Source organism: Haemorhous mexicanus, chromosome 20 (genome assembly GCF_027477595.1).
Source record: "Haemorhous mexicanus isolate bHaeMex1 chromosome 20, bHaeMex1.pri, whole genome shotgun sequence".
Lineage (NCBI taxonomy): Eukaryota > Metazoa > Chordata > Aves > Passeriformes > Fringillidae > Haemorhous > Haemorhous mexicanus.
Genome location: NC_082360.1, coordinates 7,537,748 through 7,548,306, shown reverse-complemented (window position 1 = coordinate 7,548,306; position 10,559 = coordinate 7,537,748). Strand labels below are relative to the sequence as shown.

The following is a 10,559-nucleotide window of genomic DNA, read 5'->3' as shown; positions in this document are numbered from 1 at the left end:
GGAGAGATACCTGAGTGTTTCTAAGGCCAGGAGATGTAGCACTGAGACTTAATTTAGGTATTGGTTCTAACTGAGGCTTATTTACAACAGCTTCAAGGTTCAGGTCAATGACCTCATTTATTGTGCTAGTATTTCCTACAAAACAAAAATTTACCCACTTATTCCAAAAGGACATGATGAACTTGGAAGTCCACCCGATTTTAAAAGATAGTATTTCAGATGGTCTCACCAGGCCATGAGATCTCTCTAGTAATTTATGCATATTTACAATAATATCTGTGCAGTATTGTTCAACATTGTGTTGCTCTGTGAAAAATGGAATGCCCTTAGAGAACAAATCCATGCAAAAAGCAAAATAAATCTGGCTAGATATGCAGTGCCTAAATGTCCAAAGCAAACTAGGAGAGGGAGTGAGGGAAAATTGTTTTCTGTCCATTTTTCACTCCCAGACAATATTATGAAGTGCCTGGAATACCAGAAGGTTCATTTTAAAACAGAGGACTGATGTTTACACTGGTCCTTATATAAATATATATTGGGTTTATGTACTTGTTTTTCCTAATACTTCAAGTTAAACTCAGCTTATTTGTTGCTGAGAAAGGTACTAGATTATTTTTTTATTGCACAGATACAACACAGCAGCCTGGCAAGGATATTCTGAAATTGTTCAGAGAAGTGTGTGCTCGGAGCCGTGTGATTGGGAATCCTATGGAAGGGTAACCTCTACCCTGAGCCCTGGAAAGTTGCAGTGCTGTAAATAAGGTATTTGCACCAGTAGGTGTAAGATGCACTTATGAAGTTATTTACACCACCCAGTGCAGGAGGCACTTCAATTAATACAGCAGTGCCTGGCCCTTCTGTTTGCTCTATCTTCCTCTGGACCACACGTTTGCATCCAAGCCAGGTAGGAAGCTGCCAGGTGTAGGCCAAAAATAAAGGCATTACTATGCCAGAAGGAAAATGCTGTTAGGGTTGTGTCAATACAAGGGGCTATATTGGTTACATTCTCCTAATTTAATACCTCCCTCACAAAACAAAAAGTACCCATCAACAATATACTCTTCACAACCACAATCACAATCACAATCACAGTCACAAACTGCTAAGCTACTAACCACAAACACAGATCAAACATCCTCATTCCTGTTTCACTTTGCACTTTGGATTGAGAATCCCTGCAAGCATGACAGTTCTGGTGGTGGCTTTGTGATCTGGATCCTGCTTGGTAGGATCTATGCAGAGACCAACAACTCATTCTACAGAGCCCACTCTGCAGGCATCAGATGACTGTGGCTTTCAGTTACTACCTCTGGATCAGAGCCAGAAGCCTAGTGGTGAAAAGCTCTTTATACCATTACCAATCCCTCGAGCCACGCAGTCCTTCTCCATTGCATACAGGTTTTTAGTGTTGTGCCTAAGATCTGTTCTGGTTCTGAGTAAGGTTCTTTGTGATGGGAGCCTTGCCACTCCCCCTCTCATGAGGGAAAGAAAACAACGAGGAGGGAGTGTGAAACCTATTTTCAAACTCTGTTATGATTATCTGATGCAGTGACTACTCTGGGATTCTCCACGGAAGAGACCTGAGTGCTGGGTGATGTCTGTCCTGGGTGAAGAGCAGACTCCAGACCAGTCAGTGCCAGGATCTGTGTGCCTTCAGTTGGTGCTGCTGCCTTCAGCTGGGCTCTGGGATGGGAGCACCCACACACAGCCAGAGGCCCACCCCCACAGGGATGGCTCCAAAGCCTTCCAGGACATCTACAGGCTGACAGGACCTCAGTGCACAAACAGGTTGGTCTGGCATTGAGTGCTGACTCAGAAGGATGCTTGAAGACACATAAATATACCCCTGGAGAGGGCAGAACTACAACTAGTGAGCTCCCATAGCATCAGCTCTCAGCTGGTTTCCATCTAAGCCATCCACCAACAAGAGGCAGAGGCTAAATTGTGGCATCTCTGCACTCCTGTCCCACAGTTCAGCAGGGAAAAGTGACACACTGACATTACACCCGTGCAGATTTCTCTGCAGTAGCTTTTCTTCCAGACTCTTCAAAAGCACATCACACAGGGCAGCTGCTTTCCCCTCAGGGCACAGGCTGCAGGGGATTTAGCAGTAATACACTGGTACCCAGGATTCATGAAGAGGACTGTAAGTTGCTGATCCTGCAATAACACCTCCAAGGATTTAGAGTCTTGAATGTTGATTGCTGAATATTTCTGTTCCCGTCTGAACCATTCCAACAGTTGTTTCAAGTGAATGTATTCATTCCCTTCCTTTTAACCATTGGAGCTTCTTGCTTGGTCTGGGAGCAGGGAAGAGGGAATGAAAAGGTCTCTTCAAATTTGCTGGAGCTGCTCTCTTAAAAGAAAGCATTGACACAGACCCTGCAGCTCCCACGTGCAGCAAGGCTCCCACTGGACCTGCAGGCACAGAGAGACTGCAGGATCCTTGTGGGCACTCCAGGAAGAGTGTGGCTATTCTCCTCTCCGCTGGATGAGAGTATCATATCTATTCCTAGCATGGATCTACCAGGTGGCAACATTCCCCTGCCAGCATACCTTTGGTTTGGCTCACCTTGAAAGCTATGATGTTACATTATATGATGACGTCATTATATTTATTTCAGGTTTCAATGAAGATTCCTGGCAAATCTCCAAGCTGGAATATCTTCTCTTTAGTGTGTCCAAGATCCAGCCAATGTGGTGCAGATTACATTTATATAACACAGCCCAGTTAAGTGAACTGCTGGGAATTTTTTTCAAGGTGTTGATGTAACTAAATTAAGATTATTTCTCTGTTAAAACTATGGAAGAAGAAAAGCTTGTCCAGTATTTTTCCAAATACTACTGCTCTAATTTCTAGCAGTGGTTATTTTGGTGATGACTTCACAGTGCCCTCATGCAATCTCAAGAACTCATCTTTGTGGTGGTATTTTGAAAATGATAAAATGAATCAAACAGAGATTTCAATTAAGTATGTATGTGAGGAGACAACAACACGTTAATGTGTAATGATTCCTAATTGGTTTCTTCACACTATCTGAACTAATTTTGAATTAGTTAATTTAGACAAGTTACTCAGGTTTACTTTTTTGTGCTTTTATTGACTGTGTTCCTCTTAGCACTTTCAAATTAGCCATCATCACAACTTTGGTTAAAAGCCATACGTTTTCTCCTGATAATCAGAAGTACAAAGCATTGAAGAAAGAGACATAGAATACTGCTCTGCACTGACAAAACTTGGATGCTAATGCAATGTCATAGAGGAACCTCCCGGGAGCACCAGGCCTTAACTTTATTAGTTTTTGAATGAACACGTGGTGTGAGAGAACAGATTATTCTGAAAACGACTTACTACAGTGGCAAAGAAGATGAATTTCTTTGCTCCTCACAAGCAACTGCAGCACACAGGTTGAATGACTCAGCTGAGCCTATGGCAGACACAGAAATGAACTGAAATTCCCATTATTATGCTTTAAAACACTAAAATTGCAAAATAAGAAACTGCAGAGTATCTAAAAGCAAACTTTAGGCTTTTCCCTTAATTCTTCCCCACAGTGGTCTTTGTGTAGCCTTATGATGCCACTACAAAGATCAGCAGAGAAAAACTGGCTGTGTTATGAACTGATTTTTATTTAAAAGAGCTATAATTCAATTTTGCTATAAAAACATATTACAAAATCTAATATTAAATAGATTTGCATAGAAACATTCATCAGAAAGATATTTTATTTGTTTGGTTTGAAACACTTCCACTACAAGCCAAACATTTCAACACTAGGGCAGGAGGACCAGAAAGTGGACCTGACCAGAAACAACAGTGAAGACTACTAGTTTACTTTTGATCTACCAGCTGACAAAAAAATCTTGGGCCTTATGGATGGTGAAACTTGATTTTTTAAAACCCAAAATATTCTCATAAATTTGTTAACAGGTGTTATTGGTTGAGAAAGCATGTATGTAACACATGACTCTCTGATGACAATGACCCTCGGATTAGTGTTAAGACAGATATGGTGATAAATATTTAGACTACTTTAACAGCACACTTCTTTTACACTCACGTAACAGTCACCAATACACACTCACCTCTGCACGCATAAAAATTTTTAAATCACTGAAGCCAGCAGCCAGAGGTGGTTTCCAGATGAAGACCCTGTTTGCCCCATTGCTGGGATCACAGACAGATAAATCACTGGGAGACCCCCCTCACTAAGTAGTGGGAATATTACTTTAGCAAAGTTTGCTAATGGGGCAAAGGACCTTGTATTGTAATCCAGTGACATTTTCAACCTTCGGAGAACTTTTGTTGACATTCCCGAGTCCCTGGCTGCCATCCCAGCATGAAATAGTTTCTGTTCACATAATTCTCGTGTTTACCAGTCATGAAAAACTCTTGCTTTTTTTTTAAATAAACTTTTTTTTTTTTTTGCAAGTGAAACTCTGTCTAAAAAAATATTGGCCCCAGGCATACAAGGTTTTGCATAAATTCATATGTGATGAATGGCTGATTTTAATGTTATTTGGGTATTTGTCAGAACCTAACAAATATACATGGTAATGGTGGTTCATAAACTTAAACATCTCAATATACCCTTTCTTCTGGAAATAAATTACGTTTGTTTGCCCTGCCTGGAGTCCTAAGGTAGCCGACATTAGGAATATTTTAAATGTGATCATCCATCCAGCATGTCTTTCAGGCGCCATGAAGATTAAATGAAAGAATCATAAGATGAAGGTCTTTAACTTTTAATCCTTTTACAATGAACTCTTAGATAGACATGGGGGCAGGGTGCCTTCTATGTGAGTAATAATGCCTCTGTTCCTCTTCACTAGGTTAATGAATACCCTAAATGTCCCAAGATCTGATTTTCTTCCCCCCTCCCAAAACTATTGAAATTAGAGCAAAGAGACGGGCGGTAAAACGCACCGAGAGACTGAGCGAGGGAATGAATATGCATTCGGAGATACCGGACTGAACTAAGCGTTAGAGAAAGCAGGGCTGGCTCGTCTCAATGAAAGACCCACGGGTTTAAAATGATTAGCATAGATTCCCTCCGAGTTTTGAAGGAGAAATTAAAAAAAAAAAAAAAAAAAGAGGTTTTTTGGCTCCAAGATAAATAAGGAAGAGGCTTTCTGCACTGTCAGGGAGCCTTTGAAGAACACGTGGAGAGTTTGTTTTCGCAGTCGGTATCTATGAGATACGAACCGTCGGCTCTCCTAGAACGTAAAAAGTCAAACACGTCCCTAATTGGGCCGGGTCCCGACGGAGCCGTGGGACAGCTGCGGGTCCCGCGGAGCCCCGCGGGCCGGGCCGGGCCGGGCCGGGCCGAGCCGTTCCGCAGCGCCGAGGGCAGCGGGCAGCGGGCGGGGGCGGCCCCGGGGGGCGGGCCGGGAGAGGGCGGCGGCGGGGCTCGGGCAGCCCGCGGCAGCACGGGCGGCACGGCGCGCTGCACGCCGGCCGCAGAGCTCGCTGTTCCGCGGTGCGGGGCACGGTGCTCCCCGGGCTGCCCGGAGAGAAGAAGCTCGAGGGAGGGGGTGCAGGCCCCGAGCCCCGCAGCCCCGGGCAGCCCGTCAGGGTGGCGATGGCCCGGCGCTGGCGGGAGCCCAAAGAGTTAACCGGGCCGGGCCGGGCGGTGTGCGGGGCTGTCACAGGATCAGTCTAATAACGTGTCTGCACTGAAACCCCCCAAAGCCCAGGGGTCAAGTTTCAGCAGTGTCCCACCACAATGGTAGGTGTGAAAGACACGTGTCCCGTTGTAAATGAAATGTCAAGCGGTTAAAAGAAAAATCCCCGAGCAGCTGCCACCGAGCTCGCCGGGGCTGCGCGGCCGCGGGAGCGGCTCCGCTGGGGACAGCGCAGCGGGAGCGGAGGGACCCCCCCGCCGGCCGCCCCCCATCCTGCGGGGCCGGAGCCCGCGGCACTCCGGCAGTGTAGGTGCCGCAGAGTCCCTGTAACAGAGTCGTGAGCAGGTTCCCACCTCCCCCTGCCACCACGAAACGTCCTGCTGAGCGTGGAGAACGAGGAGGAGAGAGAAGAAAGCCCCCCCGACGGCGGCCAAACCAAAAAGCAAACAGAATCCAAACGGCTCGTGTTTTAGTGGTTGACTTTAATTCTGCACTGCACTTTTACTACAAGGATATAAAGAATAAATAGCAGATACTCTTCATTTACATAGGATTAAGTCATTCGAACTGTTCTCTCTATTTACAATAACATTGTGCTCTAGGCGTTTATTCATTTTTATTTTAAATCTGAAGTCCGTAAGGAAAAAGAAAAAAAAAAACCCTCACACACACGCTTTCCGAATAATGGAAAATATTATCAAAGTTTTCTTATCAAAAAGCTTGGTTTGTATTTTTTAATCCTTTTATTAAAAAAACACCCAACAAAAAACCTACTTCGCCAAAGCGAAGTGACTTCTCTCTGGAATATAAATACAAAAAAAAAAAAAAAAAAAAGGAAAAAAGAATACATTAGCAACGATCAGGGTAATAGTCTTGAAAATACAGTAGACGCTGATTATTTCACGTATAATACTGACCTTTTAATAGTATATTAAACCGGTGCCATATATACACACAATATACATTCTCCTACACGTTACAGTGCATTACAACGTTAACCAGAAAGCAAATGTCTTTTATTTCTGTTGCAGCAAAGGTCCACGTGAGTCCGCTGGAGAAGGGGCGCGAAGGGAAGTGCCAGCCCTAGCAAGAGCACTTACACTCCGAAATGATGGGGTACTGGATGGGTATCCATGTGCATCTCTGCCCGCCCCGGCGCTGGCACCTCCACCTCAGGATCGTTAAATGCACGGACTTGGCAGGTTTGCAAACCATGCCTTCGGGGACTGAACAAGACCTTTTACTGTAGCAGCTGCCCACTTTGACATACCGGGGCCAAAAGCGGCTGCCGAGATCGTTCCACGTGTAAAGGACCGGGCAGAAGGTCTGGGACCAAAGCCACATCTGCAGCTTCCTGCGCAGCTTCTTGCTCAGCCTGTGCTTCTTGCCCGACTGCAGCCCGTCGTGGAACTCCAGCCCTTTGATTTCGCTGGGCATCGCTCCCGAGGGTCTCTGCCTGAGCAGCAAGTCCAGCTCAGCTAGATCGTCCACTCCGAGCCGGTCCTCCGGCAAAGAAACAGCCATAAAGTTGGGGTCGAAGTGTCCGCCCATGAGGTTCCTTAGCAAGGTCTCGTTAAGATCCTTCTCCTTGGGGTCAAAGATAGGGTCCGGGTGCTCGATTAGATCCACCAAGGGCAAGTTGTCGCTGGGCGCCGGTCGGATGTGCAGATAGTGCTGGCAGGCGCCCTGCTCTAGCCGGAGACCCAGCAGAACCACCAAGGCGTATATAGTCACAAGGCACTGGGAATGATCCATCCTTGGGAGACCGGTGGGGGGGGGGAAAGGGGGGCTGGATTCACCAAACAGCAAGGGAAGAAGGTGCAAGCAAATACATCAGAAAACTTGTACGGGGATATCCAAAATAGCTCGTCTTTGAAGGGGATCGCGATCTCCACTCGCCGCACCGCCAGCTAAGACAGCCCCCTGATAAGCGCGGAGAACAAGCCCCCTGCAAACACTCTCTTGCAGGCTTCTCTATAAAATTTCTCCTGGTGAAGCCGCTCCAAAATTCTGCTGCTGCTGCTGCTGCTTCTTCTCGCCCTTCCCGGTAACGGGAGATGCCTCTTTTTGTTGCGAATTCTGCTTGTTGCTGCCGCTCCTCGTTGTCTGCCCGTGCGTGTGGAAGAAGTAGCTGACGATTCTTCCTCCCCGCTCCTCTCCGCCGTTTGCAAAGCAGCCTCCTCAGCAGCAACAGCAGCCACGCACGTTGGCACCAGTTTGTCTGCTTTGCAAGGACCCAAAGCCTTTAAATTTCCTGCACTTTCAGCTTCATCTCCATGGAAACCACAGACTCTCTCCTAACCCACCCCACCCCCCTTAAAACCCACACACACAACACAACCCCCACTCCCACAAAAGTCCAGGAGAGCGAGGCTTCCCCCTTCCCACCGGCAGGCACCCTCTGCTGGGGAAGGCTGAGGCGGGAGCCGCCGCCTCCCCCCGCCCTCCGCACGCCGCCGCTCACGCGAGCCGCCGCGCCCCGGGAGATGCTGCCCTGCCCGGGGCAGCCGCCGGCAGCTCCGCCCGGCCAGGCGCCCCCTCGTCGGGCCGCCGCCGCCGGCTCCAAGCTCGGCCTCGCCCCGCCGCTCTCCTCGTGGCCGCGGAGCGCGGCCTCTCCCGCCCGCCCCGCGCAGGAGGGCGGCCCGGCCGCCCGCGGAGAGCTGCGGCTGTCCCGGTGCTCCGTGGGCTGCCCGCGCCCTCCCGGCCCGGCCTGCGCTGCGCGGCCGCCGGGGGCCGCCTGCCCGGGCGCGCACATGGGCGCGGGGCGAGCTGCCCGCCCGCGGGGCCGCTGCGGACGCTCTGCCCGCGGCGCCGGGGCCGCCGGGCGCCTTGCCGGGCGGAGCGAGCCCTCTGCTGGCGGCACCGCGCCGGGCCGGGGGCTGCCCGCTGGCGGGCCGGGGGGCACCGGGACAGCGCGGAGCGGCGGGATGCCTTCGGCGCCGGAGAAACTCGGGAAGAGGCTCCCGCGGGTCAGCGCGGGCAGCGGCGGGCAGAGCACCGGGGGTGCTGCGGGCGGGAGGAGGCGGCTCCCGCGGACTCCGCGCGCACCTCGGGGGCTACGGCCGGGTGGGACCCCACGTATGGACCTGCGGTCCCCCGAGACAAGGCCGGGTGCTCGGCTCCCGTGGCGGATGCTCCGGGAGACTGCCCGGCCCCGCTGCTGTCTCTGGAGCACTTGCTTAGAAATTTTCTAGGGAGCTCGCTAAGACTTCTTCATCAGAAACGCAGTTTCCAGTTATGCCCTCAATCCATACAGAAAAGATGGAAAGTACCTCTATGGAAATACATAAAACAATTTAAAATTTGATACTAAATGCCACTTCCTTGGCAGAATTACTGTCTCGCAGAGAGCACTTAAACGGCGTGGCAGGCAGTATGGCTGTATGGCTGTAAGGCTCTATTATGGTTTGAGTAAAATTTCCTGAAGTGCTTGAATCCCATTCCTGCAGGCTATTTAGGCACTTAGGAGCCTAAGTTTAATGGGACTGAAGCTAAGCCATTTCACCTAAATTATTTATGCATTTGTTTAAATCTTATCCTTCTAAATTAGGTTCATTATGAAAGTAGTACATAGATCATATTACCAATATTGGGTGTTTTTTATAAAAATTGTATTTTTTCAACTATTTTCATTCCCAATTTTCAATTTAAAAGAACTCTCAACTTTGCTTTATTCCAGAACATCTAGGGCATTTTATAAATAATACATAAGTGAAAAAAAATTACATGAATAAGATGGAAAACTAATCTAAGGCCAACATTGTGAAAGAACCTCACAGTGACACTTGCTGCTAAAATGTCAGTCAAAGATCTGCTGGAGTTGTATTACAATTTTTTTCACCTGCAAGTTGAGGTCTCTGTCTTCACCCAGACGCTGGTAAACTTTAATTGCTGAAATTTGGCATAAAAGTTGTCCCTCGATATAAGTGAGAAGCCTCACTTCAGAAACAGAACAGAAGCAAAAATTCAGAAGTTACATCGTATTGCTTGTATTTATTTTTTAATAATAAATTTTCACTCAGCTGGTATTTGAAACCAGTTCTTTAATCTTAAGTCTAAAAAGCAAAGCTAAAAAAGCATATGTACCATCTATTCCATGCCAGATGTTTAAGATTCCACATTCAAAATTGTGACTCTAAACAAGGACTGGAAGACAAGACCTTTTCCTCCTCAACTGAGTAACCTGCAAAACAAAATGTTTCTGGAATGAGTCTCCTTAAGCCTCTCTGTCCCTCTTTAAGCCCCTGATGTATTCTGAGCAGAGGAGGCTGGGCCTCAGTAATTCCTCAAGCATGGGTGTCTGCCTCGCCTCAGGTGCACTGGGCTCCTGGAGAAGCCATGAAAGCTTGAGGGATGTAGAAGTGACAGAAGTCACTTGTGGCCCAAGAATTTCTTGGTGAATTGGCTGACAGCAGGACTGGGAAGGAGCTGCCAGTAACTCTGCCAGAGGGCTCTGGGTCAGAGGGAAAAGAAACTGGTTTATTCCAAGGCTTGCTGAAAACAGCAGTAAATGAAACCTGGAGGTAAAGGGCATGATCCAGGGTCTCTGTATGATGCCAGCCCTTCCTGGGATAGGGAGAGAGGCCAGCAGCTCATAGAGGCCTTAGCTGGTCATTCTACTGGCAATGATGCATGAAGCAGAGTAGAACAACTCCCTTTGCCTTAGTTTTATTGGTTCTGGAGTGCTGTCAGTACTAAAAATGTGTTTTTTCAGTAGACAAAGCAAATACAACCTTCAAGGCACACAGGAAGCCAGTGTGGGCAAGAGTAAGATGCCACTTCTTCAGGGTGACATCGCTGATGAGGAGAGAAGAGGAATGCAGCCTGCACGGCTCTGGAGGCACAGCTCTGCAAACACATTATGTAAGCAGCTGACTTCAGTCCACAGCAGCAAGGATGCACAGAAACAATTCAGAATAGATTTGTTTCCTGTT

General features: G+C 48.0%; 1 protein-coding gene across 1 annotated transcript; it reads right to left on the bottom strand.

The window, feature by feature from the left end:
• Positions 1 to 6,087: 6,087 nt before the first annotated feature.
• Positions 6,088 to 7,920, bottom strand: NOG (noggin). The gene has a single exon (XM_059864361.1). The coding sequence runs from the start codon at positions 7,378 to 7,380 to the stop codon at positions 6,709 to 6,711; it is 672 nt and encodes a 223-aa protein (XP_059720344.1). The 5' UTR covers positions 7,381 to 7,920; the 3' UTR covers positions 6,088 to 6,708.
• Between the last annotated feature and the right edge of the window lie 2,639 nt (positions 7,921 to 10,559).

Bases quoted from the DNA above. Each gene is read 5' to 3' on its own strand.
- NOG (XM_059864361.1), bottom strand. From the start codon at position 7,380: ATGGATCATTCCCAGTGCCTTGTGACTATATACGCCTTGGTGGTTCTG.